The sequence below is a fragment of the Pinus tabuliformis genome, chromosome 1_1, assembly GCF_031772625.1.
Source record: "Pinus tabuliformis cultivar Carrire ecotype Pingquan chromosome 1_1, CPIR1, whole genome shotgun sequence".
Taxonomy (NCBI): domain Eukaryota; kingdom Viridiplantae; phylum Streptophyta; class Pinopsida; order Pinales; family Pinaceae; genus Pinus; species Pinus tabuliformis.
This window is the reverse complement of record NC_142297.1, coordinates 878,779,857-878,799,130: the sequence shown is the minus strand read 5'-3', so window position 1 is coordinate 878,799,130 and position 19,274 is coordinate 878,779,857. Positions and strand designations below refer to the sequence as shown.

The window sequence follows — 19,274 nt, the reverse complement described above, 5'->3', positions numbered from 1 at the left end:
GGGCAGGCCATTAAGCCCTAGCTCTGGTGCCACCGGTGGTAATGTGACCAACACAATAGCGAAGGGGGCGGATCGAGTGGCACCTGGCCCATGCCGGCCCCGAGTCCCATGAACCATCATATGACCATAAGCGAGACCGAAGGGAGCGGAGTGGTGAGGGTGGGTGGTTAGCCTTGGCACCCAGCCCCATGGCACCCCATGTGACCTTGACCAGTGCTTCATGGATATCAGCGTGATTAAGGAGGTGACAAATTGCCTTCTTTTGCAAGAATTTAGTCGACACCAAGTGAAATTGTCACTCAGTGGTTGGTAGAAAGGCGGAAATCGTAGGATGATTAACCATAATGAAAATTTTGCAGAATAGTTAGTTGAATTTGTTCATTGAGGCATATATTGCTCATTTTTAAACCTTTTTGAGCTCAGGAAGAGATTAGATGGGGGTCTTTGAGCATTATGAATCCAATGGCAACATTATTTTTGCAATTTGAGCACTATAAAATGATGTAATTTCATATTTGAGCATATAATTGAAGAGGCCCAACATTGGAAGATGGACCCAGAGACGTAGCCTAGGAAGGGTGAACTCCATTATCAAATTATTGTTTTGTGTTGTTGTTCATGGTTCATTTTTCTCTGTTTTATTTTTGCAAACTGAGTTTTAAAACATAAAGCTCATGTACTTTTGCAACTTGATCCATTGCTCACAAGACATAAACTAGCTTGCAAATTTTTAAATAGACCTTAAAGTTTGTAATATCAGATCAATTTGGTATTAGAACATGGTTGTTTTGAAGATTTGAGTGTGCTTTGCAAGTGTTTTCTTGATGCTTACAAGGTTAAAGTTGAAAAAAGGAGGAGTACTTGAAGAGCCAAATCCTCAAATTGGTTCAAGGAGGTCACAAACTCCACCAGTCATGGCACATGAAGAAGGACATGAGATGATGTCGAAGGATGACAGATATTTCAGAAATAGTTTCTGATATGTTTGAAATGGTGAAAGTTTTGTTTAAAGATAGGACAACAATGTTACAAGGAAAGAGTTCAAATAAACAAAAAGGTAATGGTGGTGATGGGAGTAAGCCTCCACCATCACCTCCATATTCACATCCTTCTTCACCTCCTTCAACCCCTAGACATAATCCTCTGAGATCTCCAAAAGGACATGCTAAGTCTCCTTTGTTGAAGCTTGATGTCAAATTTGAATTTCCTATGTACAATGGGGAAGTAAATGTTGAAAAATTGGATAATTGGGTTTGTCAAATTGAAGTCTATTGCAGGATTCAATGGATTCATGATGATGTAACCAAGATCCAACTTGCTTGTCTTCAATTGGAAAATACAACACTCATCTAGTGGGAGGCCAAAACTCAAGAAGACTTGAAGAAAAGTGGTAAAATTATTTCTTCTTGGAATGATTTTGTAGCTACATTAAGAAAGAAATTTTATCCATTAGCATACACACAAAAGGAAATTATGGATTTGAAAATTTTTAAACAAACTAAAGGTCGGAGTGTTCAAATTTACACACAAGAATTTAGAAGAATAGATTTAATCTTGGGAGTGGATTTTTCCTCACAAGAGACTCAAACACATAGGTGGATGACATAGTTATTTTGGACATACATTTCCTATGTTTAATCCCGCCAATCTAGATTAGGTATGTGTTCAGGTAACTCATTTAGAAGCAAAAGGGAATAATGTTCCTCAAGAGACTAGCACAAAGCCATTCAAATATGGAGACAAAGCAAAGAGGTAGTTTAAAGGAAAAGGCAAAAAGAATGGTACAATCAAGAAAGAGGGAGAGAAACTCACATGCAAATTATATATGCTAATTAAATTATAACTTTATTTTAAATTATTAGCATTGTTAATTATAAAAAGAACAAATATATGTTAAACATATACACATTTAAACAATAAATAAAAATATTGCTATCATTCATACCTTATAGTGCAGACTTTGAATATTTAACTTGACTTTGGTACAATATCACAAGCTAATATGATATCTTACTAATACCATATATTCAAAAAATCATACTCATGTTCATATAACAATTTTTTAATTAATTAATCTAACTAAAAACCAGAAATAGGATAATTATTTAATCTATTTACCACTAATATTAAGAATATTCCTTGCCATTTACCTAAGAATTATTAATAATTAAATTAAAATTTTAAAAACTCTATTTCAAAATAAGCACACCTATTAATATAATTAAAAAATAATATTTACTTAAATTAAAAATAGATAATTTAAATTTCAAACATGGTTGACCATTGTAAACCATGATTAAGGTATCTATGGTTAAACATTGTCAACCATGGTCAAAGTCTCTATGGTTGAACATGGTCAACCATGATCGAATATGTTCAACCATGATCAAACATGGTTATCTTCTCACAACAATAGTCAACCTAAAACATTATGTTATCAACTCTTAATGGCCAACCATGGTTAGAATGGTAGAACATGGTCAAGCACTCCTAATGGCCAACCATGGTTAGAATGGTAGGACATGGTCAACCATGGTCTCTATGGTTGAATATGGTCAATCATAATGGTTAATCAAAATCTCTATGTTTGAATATGGTCAATAATGGTTAACCCTCTTCAACCACCATCAACCTTGATCAACCTCATCAACTATGGTCAATAAATCCATCTGACCGATGTAATTAGCACAACCACGTTTACTTGTGTAATTAATTTAGCATGACCACGTTTACTTGTGTAATTAATTTATGCCTATGGACCGCATATCAACATATGAAAATAACATTATATATATCAATCATATTAATAAATAAAATTGTCCTAGTTTAAATTTGAATGCACATATAAACAAGTGTAATATGGAGTGTTGCTCTTTAGTACCTGCTTCTTATGTAGAAAATAATTGATAGCTAATTTAGATTAATTTAAATGTTTAGATTTAAAAAACTCGAAAACCATGTAATTGATAGCCATTTTAGATTAATTTAAATATTTATAAAGTTAAAAGCATTCAAAACCATGTAGATATAAAGTATGCTACATAATAATCATAAACTTCAATTTGAAATAGTCTTAGATATAATATCATATTTATATATCTTAAAATTAGATTATTATTATTATTATGTAAAAAATTCTATTAAAAATTAAAAATATATAAATTTTGAAATGCAACATCAATATTTTTCATATAAAAAACATAAAAATAAATAAATTAAAGATTGTTTAAATAAATTATATTTAAAAAGAAATATAAATGGTTTATGCAAACAAATTAATTTAAATCAATATTATAACAAAAAATATGTTGTTATTTATTTTTTATATTAAATTCATTATCCAATTATTAATTAAAAAAATAAAAAATATCAAATTAAAAATAATGTAGTATAATATATGAATGACTATATTTATTGTCCTATACATTTTAGCAAAATTATATACTAAAAATAAATATTAAAAAAATGAGGTGTAAAAATAAATTACTAAGCATAAATATTTAGATTTGATATCTGTACTTTTTAACATCTTTCAGTAAAAATCACATATGTGTACTTTTTATTAAATGTTATGACACTTGGTTTAGCACTTCATACAATGACAATTCATTTTAATAAATATTTAAATTTCATAGGTGTATTTTTTATTAAATGTTATGACACTTGGTTGCATATTAGGATTTTTTTTTAAATAAGTTTTTTTTTAAATTCAATTTTAAACACCATGAAATTAATCATTTCATATAAATGAACCAATCAAAAAATAAAAATTCAAAAATAATTTTTTGTTTTCAAAATATTTAAAGTTTTCAAAATTTTAATAAACTTTTCAAAATCTATTTAGAAATTTCAAAACTAAGTAAAATTCAAACATTTTTTACTAAAAACAAAAACAATATAACTATAACATCCATAACTATATAAAAACAAAATTTTTAAACCATGCGCAATAAAATACTTAACCTATGACTATAAACTGATTAATGTCAATGGAGACGATGCCACCCACAGTCTACACATGTTACATGGACGTGGGGAATGGCATTGGATCCCTGTTGGACTCCACTTTCCTCTATTAAGGGCGGCATTTAAGAATACAATCATGGTCCTTACCTTAGGGACATCTACCTCATTATGGTGGGAGAACCTCGAGGTCCTCTTCGTACCGTTCACCGCAGGTTTCATAACTCTACATTTAACTCGACATCTCTGATATTTCTGAATGTCGTCCATCTAGTGTGGTCCTTATCGTTGGATCTCGGATGATCCACGTTCCTGGTTGCCTGAAAACGATGGGTAGGGTTAATACCCTTTGGCTACGAGAGAGCAGTCATTTGTGCTCACCTCTGTTGTGGTTCTTCCACTCTATGGTCTAGTTGATAGACTGTTGGTTCTCGTCTTGGAATCCATCGTCCATGTCCTGCCAAGGCTGCATGCCTCTCCCTCAAGTAAGATCAACCGCTATTGAAGTTAAATGTTTGTTAACTGTGATGCCGCTCTGTTTAAAGCGGATGAGATGGATTTCATCTCTGCCTTTCATATGCAGGATTGTATTGATGTAAAAAGGGTTTCGTTTTGTTAAGTAAGGGTGAACTCTAGATGAAGTAATTCGTCTTCCTCTGTCTTTGAAAGGTATTTAACTCACCTCATCCGTTTTGTTTAAATTATTTTCCCTTTTTATGAGTATTCGATAAGGGTTTTCCTTGTTTGCAACAGGTTTGGTTCGCGGCTCCGGGAGGACCTGTTTCTACTTCAGGTAAAGTCTATTTCAGGTTCTATCATTTAAACTTAGTTCAAGGCTGCTAAACTAGAGCTGACCTTGCTTGGGTTGTTTGCATAGGTAAGGAATTGATGGCTTCCATTCGACCTTGCAACGCGACCATATGGAGCCTCCACATTCTAAAAATTTCCATGTCGTCTTTCTCCAGGTGGGTTGGTCAAGAACTCCTCCTGCGTCGAGTTGTTAAGCTTGCCACTAATTTTTTGAGAGCTAGAAATTGTATAAAGAAAATGGGACTTGGGCCTTGTGGCTAGAATACCTCTGCATGAGGGTTTATCTATGTATTTAAGTTAATATTTAAATCGACAAGCCCAATACTTGAACTCGTATTTGCATTTGATTAAATATGTGTTTTTTTTTGTTTCTGGTAACCAACGGAGGCCAGATGGTGGTTGGGTATTCATATTATGTTGTAACTTATTGACTCCTCTGCCCATATGTTACGAGGCTTTATTATATATAAATGTTGTTTAAGTTGTCTTCAATGTCGAGAAGGTTCTGAGATTTGTTTTGCATGTAATGAATCGTTGTTTTAGGTTCTCTGTGAATAACTTCTAAATATACAGGCTCGGTTTACCGTCTCTATTCTAAGATTTTCGAGGGTTTGAAGCTTTAACGAGCCTGGGCATTCAGCTCTGGAAGGGTTCTTACCGAACTTGTCCTAGGCTGAGTCCCTACCCTCCAATATATATATTTTTCTTTACTCAAATGTGACTCGTATCATTTTTTTGTTTATTTTTTACTTGGCTTGCTATGAATGTACAATAATCACCATATTGTTTTCAGGAAAGTTATTACTATATTTGGGTATATGATTTCGTTATATAGCATAATTGGTTTATAGTAGGTTGTAGACTTGTTAAGCACAAGAAGTCTAGACTTCGAATAATAGTTCTTTGAATCAATGTTTGACTGTTGTTCTCGTGATTCTTCAGGAAGTAAGCTAGAATTATTTAGTAGAATAATACCATCATGAAAAGCAGCATTACTGTATATAATTTATTCAAGATTCATTTATGCTTATCTCTATGTCAGAGCAATACTACTACAACATTCTCAGTTGTTAAACTAAATATCTTTCATGACAGTAAATATTAATTTATATCCTAAGGTAATAAATAATTGCTAATCATAATGATAAGTACTTATCTGGCTATCTGAATGAATATAATCCAAGTTTAAATCCCTTGATTTAGAATATCTCTCCTCCCAGCCTCAGATCTGGCAATTACGTCCAGAATCCCCCTCCGAGCTCTTCCATTGCTGTCAAGAATAGTCAGCTTGGTACCTTGGGCATCAGGAAACTAATCCAGCCTCAAGTCGTGTACCTCAATTCCAACTGGCTAAGCTGCACAACTCTGGGAATGAAATTTATCACTTCACAGTTCCCCCCCTTCCAACCCCACTGGTTCCTTTCTTTTTCCCTTTTCAAGAGAAAGAATCAAAGAACTATCTGTAACTGTTTTCTCATCAGTAGTTCATAAAACTATTTTTCTAGTTCCATTCTCAACTGAAATCAGAATCTTTTAATTAATGTTTAACAACCTTTCTTCTGGCTTTTCAGCCTAATTTTTTTTTTAAATTCGAAATAAATTAAAATAAAATAACAGTGGTAAATAAACTTAATAACCACAGTGATCGGTGTGTCACTATGTGTTACATCTCCCTCCCCTTGAGAGGAACGTCGTCCCTGGTGTTCTTTCTTTAAGTAAACAGTGCAGGATAGGATTTCACCATGCCTTCCTCCTCTTCCCAAGTCGCCTCATCCGAGCCAAAGTGCTTCCATTGCACTTTAACTTGGGCGATGGCTTGCCTCCGCAAGGTGGTTTCTCTTCGATCTAGGATATGAATAGGCTCTGCGAGAAATTCTCCGTTGGGTTCTACCTGCACATTCATAATTTTCTATCAAAAAAAGGTTATAAACCATAGTTATTAATAGTTATATTTCATTCTATCATTACCTTAATGCTTTCCCAGTTAATAATATGTTGAGGGTGGCATACATATTCTTTTATTAATGATGCATGGATGACATTGTGGACTTGGATGTGACCCGAGAGTGCTAGCTTGTATGCCACGGGTCTGATTCGTTCCAAAATCTGAAATGATTCATAGTACCGTGGTGCCAATTTTTCACAACCCTTCCATTGCAATGTGCTTTTCTGGGGCTTAACCTTCAAATATACGTGATCTCCTATCTGGAACTCTTTATGGGTCATTTTCCTATCTGCGTACACCTTTTGCGTGTCTTGAGCAGCCTTCAAATTTTGGCGAACCTTTTTTACGGCGGCTTCCATTTCTGCTAACATATCAGGACCCAATGCTAATTTGTTATCTGGACTATTCCAGTCCGTGGGTACCCGACACTTCCGTCCATATAGCACTTCAAAAGGGCTCATACCTAATGATTTGTGATGTCCATTATTATAGGCAAACTCCACCAAGTGGAGATAATCCTCCCATTTCTGGGGTTGTTGCATTACAAACATTCTCAGCATGTCTTCCAAGACTTGGTTCACTCGCTTTGTTTGGCCATTTGTTTGCGGATGGTAGGCAGTGCTGAATTGAATTTGAGTGCCTAATCCCACAAAGAGAGTTTTCCAGAATGCGGATGTAAATTTTACATCCCTGTCGGAGATCACTACTCGGGGTATTCCGTGTAGTCGGAAGATTTCCCTCATAAATATGTCTGCAATCTCCACCATTTTATAAGTGGATTTTACAGGAATGAAATGAGTAGTTTTGCTCAGCTTGTCCACCACAACCATGATTGAGTCATGTTGTTTTTTTGTACGAGGTAAACCAGTAATAAAGTCCAAAGTGATTGTCTCCCATTTCCATTCAGGAATGGGTAAGGGTTGTAACAAACCAGTAGGATGTTGGTGTTATGCCTTTACCAATTGGCATTCTAAACATTTGGATAAATATTTTGCCACATCTTTTCTTAGCCCTAGCCAGAAATAACTCTTCTTGATAGTAGAAAACAATTTTTGGTATCCTGGATGTGTTGCGTAAGGCTTTCTATGAAACTCATCTAATAACAGCTGCTTGACAGACTTTTGGTTGGGAATATAAATCCTATTTCTGAAGGTTAACAATCTATCAGGGCTAATTCCATACTCCGACTACTTCCCTTTTTCTTGAGCTTCCAAAGCTTGCTGCCATAAGAATGTGTATTTCGGGTCTCTGAGGGAGGCCTCACGGATAACCTCTAGCAGGTGGGATTGTGCTTGGTTGAATTGTACTTCATAAATGAAATGTAATTTTTGTCTTAAAGCATCTGCTACTTGGTTTTCTTCTCCTTTAAGGTGTTTCATGTCAAAGTCAAACTCGCTCAAGAATGCGGTCCATCTGGCCTGCCGAGCATTTAAACTGGATTGGTTAAAGAAATTTGTAAGACTACTGTGGTCAATTAATAACAAAAATTTCTTTCCTAGAAGATAATGTCGCCACATTTTTAATGCATGCACAACTGCAGTCAGCTCCAGATCATAGGCAGAATAACGTTGTTCATACTCCTTCAGTTTGCGTGATTCATAGGCTATGTCTTTTCCTTCCTGAGTTAATACTCCACCAATGCCTTTTTTACTTGCATCCGTACATACTACAAAATATTTTTCCAAATCTGCTACTTTTAGCACTGGGGTGATCGTGAGAAGCATCTTTAATTGCTCAAATCTTTGCTGGCATTCTGCTGTCCAGTGGAAAGCATGCCCCTTTTTTTGCAATGAGGTCATTGGAAAAGCTATTTTTGAGAAGCCTTTGATAAACCGGCGGTAATACCCTGCTAGGCCCAGAAAGGATCTTATGTCAGCAACATTTTTCAGTGTGGTCCATTCCATGATAGTTATGATCTTTTCTAGGTCCACTGCTATACCTTCTACTGAAATTACATGGCCTAAGTACTGGATTTGATCCTTGTAGAAATCACACTTGCTGAATTTTGTGTACAGCTGGTTATCACGCAAAACCTACAATACTGTTCTCAAATGTTGCTCATGTTCCTCCTGATTTTTGAATAGATCAAGATATCATCGATAAAAATTAGTACAAATTTATCCAGAAATCACTGGAAAATGCCATGCATCAAGCTCATGAAAGTGGTTGGAGCATTGGTAAGGCCGAAAGGCAGTACCACGAACTCATAGTGCCCATAATGAGTTTGAAATGCGGTTTTGCAGATGTCTTCATCCTTTATTATGATTTGATGGTAGCCGGACCTTAAGTCGATTTAGAAAATATGCTAGCTCCTTGTACTTGATCGAATAGATCATCTATACGTGGTAAAGGATACTTGTTTTTTATGGTCAACTTGTTCAGCTGACAGTAATCGATGCATAATCTTAATGTCCCATCCTTTTTTCGTACGAATAGTACAGGGGCTCCCCAAGGGGACACACTAGGGTGGATATAACCTTTATCTAACAGTTCCTGAAGCTGCATTTTTAGTTCTGTTAATTCAGGAATGCTCATGCGGTAAGGGGCTTTAGAAATAGGAGCTGCCCCAGGCACTAACTCAATGGTAAAATCGATGTCCCACTTTGGTGGCAACCCAGGAATGGATTCAGGGAATACATCCACAAATTCTTGAATTACAGGAATGCTCTCTAAGGAGGTCATCTTATTCTTATTATTGTTGTATCCTACTTGGACAACATAAATCTGGCAGCCTTTCCTTATACATCTTCCAAGCTGGTTGGCTGTAATAGGGCGCAATTTAACATTCTTCTTGATTCCTTGAATTTCTTCTCACTGCCCGGTCTCGGTAAGATAACTGACTAATTTTTCTTTGCAATCCACTAGAGACCAGTGACCCTCCAACCAATCCATTCCTATCAATACATCATATGAACCCAAGGGAAGGATGTTCAAGTCAACATGAATCAGCTGTCCTGAAACTGTTATTGGGCAGTTTCCTGTTTTTGCAGACACCCTCCTTTTTGTCCCAGTGGCTAGTTGTACTAGCCAAGGTTTCTTAAATTTACTGCTTTGTAGTTTACATTTTTCTACCACATTAGGACTAATGTAGCTTAAGCTAGTGCTTGGATCAAATAAAACAGAAACATGTTGATCAGCAATCATACCTTCACATTCGATCATAGTGGGTTGATACTCCGCTTGATGATCATCCAAGGCAACATTGATTCTGGGCATGCTTCTTGCAATATCTCCCATGGTAGATGCTTCTTGCATGTTTGATAGTTGTTCAGTTTGAGCCTTGTGCGGACAGTTCTTGTAATAGTGTGCTTCCCCACATCCCCAACATTGCAGTGGCGGCTTTGGTGGTTGGTCTGTAATGGTTCTGCTAGCTCCTTCTAGCTCTATTCTCAGTATAAGTCTGAGTTCTGGGCATATTTCTTGCAAATTTTCCAAAAGTTCTTTGTTGGTTATTTCTGCCATTTACGACTTTTGGTTGCCTGTTTGGTGGTACGTTCCTCATTTTCTTGCCAATGGCTCCCTTAGGTCCTTCATTTTTCTGCCTCATCTGCTGATAACAGATGCAGGCTTTACGTACGACATCATCCATTGTTTTAGGATACTCGAATTCTAATTTTTCTTTCATGAAATTTGGCAAGCTGCTAATGAACCGTTGAATTTTTGCTTTCTCTTCTTGCATATATGGAACGTACCGTAACAGGGAATTAAACCGCTTCACATACTCGTCCATGGTTAAGGCTCCCAGCCTTAACTCATGGAACTCCTTAGCCTTTTCATCGTAGTAACGTTCAGTTAGATATTTATCTTTAAAATGTTTTTGAAATTCCTACCACGTTACTTGCTCTTCATCTATCTTCCTCACGGTTTTAATTTCTTCCCACCAAAGGGTGGCCTTTCCCCGTAGTTGGTAAACTGCTAGACGAGCCTTAAGTTTTTCAGTATACTCGTAAATCTAAAAATATTTACCCATATCGATTAGCCAGGCTTCTGCTACTTCTTCAGATTCCCCTTCAAACAACGATGGTTTGATTTTCTTTAACTCACCTTGTAATTTTGTCTTCTGCCTTTTTTTCCTCTTTTGATCAAACACATTATCTGAACACCCTTCTTCTTCCTCCTTATGGCCTTCTGTGGATTCTGCATTATCCTCCCCATTGTTGGTAGTTGGGGTCTTTTCTCTGTTTTTTGTACTGGGGTCGGGACCACGTTGATTTTGTCGATCGGATAGACTTTTAAGGATCTTCTCCTGTTCTTGTCTTAGTCGCTCGTTATCCATCTTCAAGTTAATCATTCCTACTCGTAGTTGTTGTACGATTTCCAGTAGAACAACTTTGGCTTGTCGTGATTCCTCTCCCAGTTGTACCCATAGTGCTGGGTTTGTCTCCCAATAAGGTATTTTGGGTCTGGGGCTTCTCTTCATTTTTTTCTTGTGCTGACTTCTATTCTTTCTTCTCTCTTTTATGTTCATATACATCTAAACTCAGTTTATGTAATTTATATATAGCAAGATTACAAAAGACATAATGCATTGTAATAAAACAACCTAGAAGTCTCAGTATTTGAGCCTGGGCTTTGATACCATTTGTAACGTCCATAACTATATAAAAACAAAATTTATGAACCATACACAATAAAATAATTAATCTATGAATATAAACTGATTAATGTCAATGGAGACGATGCCACCCATAGTATACACATGTTACATGGGCGTGGGGACGTGGAATTGGATCCTCGTTGGACCTCACTTTCCTCTTTTAAGGGCAACATTTAAGAATACAGTCCTGGTCCTTACCTCGGGGACATCTACCTCATTATGGTGGGAGAACCCCGAGGTCCTCTTTATCTCGTTCACCGCAGGCTTCATAACTATACATTTAACTCGGCAGCTCTAATATTTCCGAAGGTCATCCATCTGGCGCAATCCTTGTCATTAGATCTCGGATGATCCACGGTCCTGGTTACCTGAAAATGATAGGTAGGGTGAATGCCCTTTGGCTGCAAGAGAGAAGTCATTTTTGCTCACCTCTGTTGTGGTTCTTCCACTCTGCGGTTCGGTTGATAGACTGTTGGTTCTGGTTTTGGAATCTGTCGTCCATGTCCTACCGAGGCTGCATGCCTCTCCCTCAAGTAAGATCAGTCGCTATTGAAGTTAAACGTTTGTTGACTATGTTGTCGCTCTGTTTAAAGCGGATGAGATGGGTTTCATCTCTGTCTTTCATACACAGGATTGTACTGATACAAAAAGGGTTTCATTTTGTCGAGCAAGGGTGAACTCCAGATGGAGCAGTTCGGATTCCTGTGGCTTCGAAAGGTATTCAACTCACCTCATTTGTTTTGTTTAAATTATTTTCCCTTTTTCTGAGTATTCAATAAGGGTTTTCCTTGTTTGCAATAGGTTTGGTTCGCGGCTCCAGGAGGATTGGTTTCTGCTTCAGGTCAAGTCTGTTTCAGGTTCTATAGTTTAAATTTAGTTCGAGGCTGCTAAATTAGAGCTGACCTTGCCTGGTTGTTTGTTTGCACAGGTAAGGAATTGATGGCTTCCATTCGACCTTGCAACCCGACCATATGGAGCCTCCACATTCTAAAAACTGCCATGTTGTCTTTCTCTAGGTGGGTTGGCCGAGAACTCCTCCTGCGTCGAGTTGTTAAGCTTGCCTCTAATTTTCTAAGAGCTAGAAATTGTATAAAGAAAATGGGACTTGTGCCTTGTGGCTGGAATACCTCTACACAAGGGTTTATCTATGTATTTAAGTTAATATTTAAATTGGCAAGCCTGATACTTGAACTCGTATCTGAATTTGATTAAATATGTGTTTTGGTTTGTTTCTGGTAACCAACGGAAGCTGGATGGTGGTTGGCTATTCATATGATGTTGTAACTTATTGACTCCTCTACCCATATGTTACGAGGCTTTATTATATATAGATGTTGTTTAAGTTTTCTTCAATGCAGAGAAGGTTGTGAGATTTGTTTTTCATGTAATGAATCGTTGTTTTAGGTTCTCTGCGAATAACTTCTAAATATACAAGCTCAGTTTACCGTCTCTATTCTATGATTTTTGAGGGTTCGAAGCTTTAACGAGCCTAGGCATTCAGCTCTCGAAGGGTTCTTACCGAACTTGTCCTACGTTGAGTCCCTACCCTCCAATATATATATTTTCCTTTACTCAAATGTGACTCGTATCATTTTTTTGTTTATGTTTTACTTGGCTTGCTATGAATGTACATCAATCACTGTATTGTTTTCAGGAAAGTTATTGCTATATTTGAGTATATGATTTCATTATACAGCATAATTGGTTTATAGTAAGCTGTAGACCTGTTAAGCACAAGAAGTGTAGACTTCGAATAATATTTCTCTGAATCAATGTTTGACTGTTGTTCTTGTGATTCTTCACGAAGTAAGCTAGAATTCTTTAGTAGAATAATACCATCATGAAAAGTAGCATTAATTATTTTTGTATTTTCTATTCATGTATTCAAGCAACTGTGTATTCTCTTTCTATATATAATTTATTCAAGATTCATTTCTGCTTATTTCTATGTCAGAGCAATACTACTACAACCTTCTTAGTTGTTAAACTAAATATCTTTCATGACAGTAAATATTAATTTATATCTTAAGGTAATAAATAACTGTTAGTGATAATGATAAATACAATCCAAGTTTAAATCCCTTTAGAAGATCTCTCCTTCGAGCCTTGGATCTGGCAATTGCTTCTAGAATCCCCCTCCGAGCTCTTCCACTGTTGTCAAGAACAGTCAGCTTGGTACCTTGGGCATCAGAAAACTAATCAAGCCTCAGTCAGCTTGGTACCTTGGGCATCAGGAAACTAATCGAGCCTCAAGTCGGGTACCTCAATTCCCACTAGCTAACCTGCACAACTCTGGGAATGAAATTTCTCAGTGTACAGTTCTCCCCCTTCCAACCCCCACTAGTTCCTTTCTTTTTTACTTTTCAAGAGAAAGAATGAGAGAACTGCCTGTCACAGTTTTCTAATTAGTAGTTCATAAAACTGTTTTTCTAATTCCATTCTCAACTGAAATTAGAATCTTTTGTAAGAAATTTTTCAATTTCAACAACGATTCTTTTATATGCGGAATAACTGAAAAGAATCATTAAATCTTAATGCCCAAGGATACGGATTACCTCCAGCCATTGGTGAAACTCTTGATGCAATTTCCTTCTGAAAAACCACGCTCCAGCTGGCCAAGCAAAAAGAAAAGAATGCAGCTGATCTGAAGGCACTTCCAAGCTCTGCTATCTTAGCTAGATGGTGTAAAAAACTGAAGGGGATTGAGATATGAGCTTGGGGACCAAATAGATGAATTTATAGCTAAGCTTCCATCAAGCTTCTGATAGCTATGTGTCAGATGTCCCACAGATCAAGGCAGAGAACTCCAGATGGGAGTAATGGACCACTTCAGTAGCTCCTAACAATAAATTTATTAGCTGCAGTTGATTTCCTTAACTTAAGGAAACTACTGTAGTTGGTTTCCATAAGTTAAGGAAAGACTGCAGTTTAAATTCCATAATTTTAGGCAGCAATTTTGCATAAACTAATGGAGCTTAACATTCTCCCACTTGGTCCATACTTCCAAACTTAATGTCTCAACTTAAAAACCATTGATAATCTGTATTAAGTAATAGATACATGAATCATGGCGATAAGTTCTCTTATGACGAGTATTATCTTCCATGCATTACTATGTATTTATTCTTATTATAATTTATGTGGCAACAATTTCTTAATGAATAAACCCTATGTTTATTCTTGGTCCTTCTTAAATGAATTTTCTCAAATCAACTTAAGGTGCACATAAATATGAGAAAAAACATCACAATAATTAAGAATTTCATTAACATTGTCCATACAATGAAAAACTGCATAATGGAACCAAGTCCCATATTCAATACATGATCCTTGAATTTAAACGGTGGCATGCCCTTAGTCAAAGGATCAGTGATCATTAACTCAGTGCTGACGTGCTCAATGACCACTTTCTTTTCTTTAACACGTTCCCTTATAGCTAAATACTTAATGTCGATGCGTTTATTTCGACTCCCACTTTTTTAGCCATAAAACCAGCGGCTGAATTATCACAATATATTCTCAATGGCTTAGAGATAGAATCCATAATTCTAAGCCCAGAAATGAAATTCTTAAGCCATACACCATGTAAAGCAGCCTCAAACAGGATATACATAAGCATGTAGTCTTTGGTCCCTTGAAGGTACCGCATTACTTTCTTTGCAGCTCTCCAGTGGTCTAAACCTGGATCACTCTGACATCGTCCCAACATTCCCAATGGGAGCTACACTTGGTGAACAATCCTTCATCCGAAATCTCTCTAAAATTTTATTAATATAGGTTTCCTGTGACAGACCCAAGATGCCTCGAAATCTGTCTCTATGGATCTTAATGCCAATGACATAATATGCCTCACCTATATCCTTCATATCAAAACTTTTAGAGAGGAATCGTCTCACCTCATGTAGCAAACCCTTATCATTGGTTGCTAGCAAAAAGGTCATCCACATATAAAACAAGAAAACAAATTTTACTCCCACTAACCTTCAGGTATATACATTGATCCATAATGTTTTCTACAAAACCAAAAGAAGAAATTACATTATGGAATTTCAAATACCATTGGCAGGATGCTTGTTTTAAACCATATAATGACTTCTTGAGCTTGCAAACCAATGCTCACCATGACTAGAGGGGAATCAATGAAGATCTGTTATTAATGAAGAAGTGTTGTCAATCATTAATGACGAAGTGTTATTAATGAAGAAGTGTTAATAACCATCGTCTTTTAGTGCCAGTGTGAACATGCATTGAATCATATGTGACATTGTTTTGTAAATTAATGCAGTAAAGACCATTAGACAAAATACCATTCCCAACATAATCAGATTTATAGAATAGACTGAAAGATTCTTTTCTGAAAAGTTTAAGGAATATCCAAAAGGTACAAGCCTTGAAACTGAGATCAAGTTTCTAGAAAAACTTGGAACGTAAAAGGTCTTTTCTAACTCCAAAACAAAGGCACTACTTAAAGTTAAATAACATGTTCTTATAGCTTCCACATGCGAGCCCATCTTGTTTCCTGATAAGATGCTTTGCTCACTTTCTACTGGCTTCCTTAGGTTTTGCAAACCTTTGCAAGGAATTCGAAATGTGAATTGTTGATCCAGAATCAATCCACCATGTGTTAATATTAACATTAACCATATCAGATTCATAACAAACAAACGAGATTACTTCCTCAAGTTCGGGAATGTCAGAACGAATTTCAGAGAAATTTGCAGGTTGTACTACTGCATCAAAATAAAGAATCACATGCTTATGTTGAGGCTTAATAAACTTTCATGTTCTACCAATGTAAAACATGGTAAAAAGAATTGAATCAAATGACATGAAAATTGCCTGTGGGCTAAATTTTCAATTCAAACAGATTCAATAAAACTTTATGAACTTTCACGTTTTACCAATGTAAAACATGCTAAAAAGAATTGAATCAAATGACATGAAAATTGCCTGTGGGCTAAATTTTCAATTCAAGCAGATTCAATAAAACTTTATGAACTTTCACGTTTTACCAATGTAAAACATGCTAAAAAGAATTTAATCAAATGACATGAAAATTGCCTGTGGACTAAATTTTCAATTCAAGCAGATTCAATAAAACTTTATGAACTTTCATGTTTTACCAATGTAAAACATGCTAAAAAGAATTGAATCAAATGACATGAAAATTGCCTGTGGGCTAAATTTTCAATTCAAGCAGATTTAATAAAACTTTATGAACTTTCACGTTTTACCAATGTAAAACATGCTAAAAAGAATTGAATCAAATGACATGAAAATTGCCTGTGGGCTAAATTTTCAATTCAAGCAGATTCAATAAAACTTTATGAACTTTCACGTTTTACCAATGTAAAACATGCTAAAAAGAAGTGAATCAAATGACATAAAAATTGCCTGTGGGCTAAATTTTTAATTCAAACAGATTCAATAAAACTTTATGATAAAACTTATTAATTCATAACCCCTGTGGGTAGGTTATGAAATTTTATCCTAATTAATCACATAAATATAATAAAAATTCCTGTGGGATAAAATTTATTATATTCAGTGTAATTAATTACAATTTAATGTCTAAATAATCTTTATGTGATCTTGCCAATCAATATATAATTTTATTTAATTAAAGATGTTGTGGCTATTCTCTAATTAATTAAAATCATATGGATCACTAGACATTATTTTGTTGCATAAACAAAACTTAACCAGAGAGAAAAATAATGTTTACTGAAAGGAGTAAGTCAAAATGACATTTTAATAAACTCCATAAAACTGCAATAATTCTCCAGCAAAATCAAAAGCAGTCAGCATTACCGAAAATGACTACAAATTGATTGTTCAATTTATAAACTAGACCCGGAGATTGACTGAAGCAGCGTTGATCTACTTTGCACTTGCATAGCAAATGCAGTTCGAAGGCTAGCTGGCTTGACTTTAGGCTTCGTCCTTAAGTTTATAAAACAACAAAAATTGACCAGCAAACAAGCTATTTTGCTCACAAGATAATTAAAATCAAATTTACATTCCTTAGTCTAACTGTCCCATAATTTATTTAAGACTAATTCTTAAATTAATTACAAAAATGGGCTCTAAACAATTTGCAAACAAAACTGCAAATTTGAAATTTTATTATATATATATATTTATGTAAAATTTCATGTGAGCCTAAACCAAACACGCATAAAATAATATATATATAAAATAAAAAGTTAATTGATCGTGCAATTACTTTTATTGAAGTGAAAAACCCAATCATTAGTAATAAATTGTAATTGCATTAGTTTATATATACCAATAATCATAATATTATATCGAATTAACTGCAAAATTTATATATAAACCTTTCTTTGCCACATATACCATTATTTATTTATTTATATATATATATATATATATATTTTTTAAGATCTGCACAAACATGATTATTAAGTTTGGTAATTTCATGTGCAGCAATATGTACATGGTTACAATTTAAAATTTTTGAAACCAATGAAAATATCTTTCCCATCCATGTCCTCTATGAATACCAAACTATATTACACAAATCACATAAATTTTTAACATCTGCACTAGCACATAACTGCATTATCCTGCTGAATAACTGTGGTAACCTCGTGCTGCAGCTGCACAATATACATGGTTACAATTTAAAGTTTCAGAAAACAATGACATAACCTTCTCATCCAATTCTTTTATGAGTACTACAAAATATCTGCACAAGTTCAGAACTTGCAAGAACAAGATCTCAAACCTATGTAGTTTTCGATGGTGTGTAACTTATTTTCAGGAAAAGCTTCCCTGACCTTAGGATTTACGGGCCAGAAATGCACGGAAACTGGGAAAAATGCATCAAAACAGTCAAAACCACTTTGATATGTTTTGGGTGCAATCCCAAAACACTGAACCACGTTTCTGATGCATGTCAGCCCAAACAGGGAACATTTTGAGCCCATATAAGCACTTAAAAGGTGTCGGACCCACAACATCGACACCACTGCCTAATGATCCGAATCCAATGACAAAGTTAAGTCTAAAATAATTCTTAGTACAAACTAAAATACTTTATCATCCTTATCAAATACAAGATCTTATGTTATTTTAGAAAAATAAACTACTACTCAAAATACTTATATTTTTCCTTTTAAAGATTTGGTTAATTCATTCATTATGCTACCATCATACGATGCTCTTTAATTTTCTCTATAAAGAAAACAAGCTTTAGTTCGATAGAATCCGGGTTTACTGAAAATGGAGAAATGCCAAATGATAAGCGGTTTTTGAGTCGGCTTAGTCTATTTGCATTTACTCATCATGGAAAGGTGACCCACATACATTTTGGAAACATCATCTCTTAATATCTGAATGGAGCGGTCAATGTACTATGCTCTATCTCTTTTAAGCCACATTCATTTATAATTACATTGTTTTAGCAAACAGTCCTGACATGGGAAATTCTTATTTCCTCAGGGGAAAGGCACTATGGATAAAGGCCATGACTTTAGCCTTCGATTTCTGTATCAAAATCTTCCCCGTAATGCTGGGCTTCCTAGCTTCACGATGACTTGCACTGGCTACAAGCCCAAAAACCAGTGGAACTCCATCATTGCAACAACACAATTAAAAGATGATGTTCCTTTCTGCAGGGAATCGCTCCAAGCTATAATGGGCATTGGAAATATGGGCGCTGCTATCTTTACGTTTTGATCTCACGAGGAAGGAAATTCAAAATTTGATTCCAAATGCTTTTGCCCATATGGATAATGCGCAGAAATATTTTGGAATTCTGCAAATACGGCAAGAGCAGAAAGAAACCCAAAATTTCAAAAATTATAGTTTGCCAGGCTGGGTGCAAGGGGAATTCCAAAACTGCTGTGGATCAGGATCTGACAGGTGAGCACTCGCACGTCTGACTTGCAGAAACTCGGAACCGAGTTAAGTTGGCTCACCAGCAGGTTCAAGCAG

General features: G+C 35.4%; 1 protein-coding gene across 1 annotated transcript; it reads right to left on the bottom strand.

Moving 5' to 3' along the window:
• Positions 1–9,529: 9,529 nt before the first annotated feature.
• Positions 9,530–10,180, bottom strand: LOC149217138 (uncharacterized). The gene has a single exon (XM_089390141.1). It carries the CDS (start codon positions 10,178–10,180, stop codon positions 9,530–9,532), a length of 651 nt encoding a protein of 216 aa, XP_089246267.1.
• Positions 10,181–19,274: the final 9,094 nt, after the last annotated feature.

Excerpts from the sequence above, each read along its gene's own strand:
- LOC149217138 (XM_089390141.1), bottom strand. The coding sequence starts at position 10,180 with ATGGCAGAAATAACCAACAAAGAACTTTTGGAAAATTTGCAAGAAATA.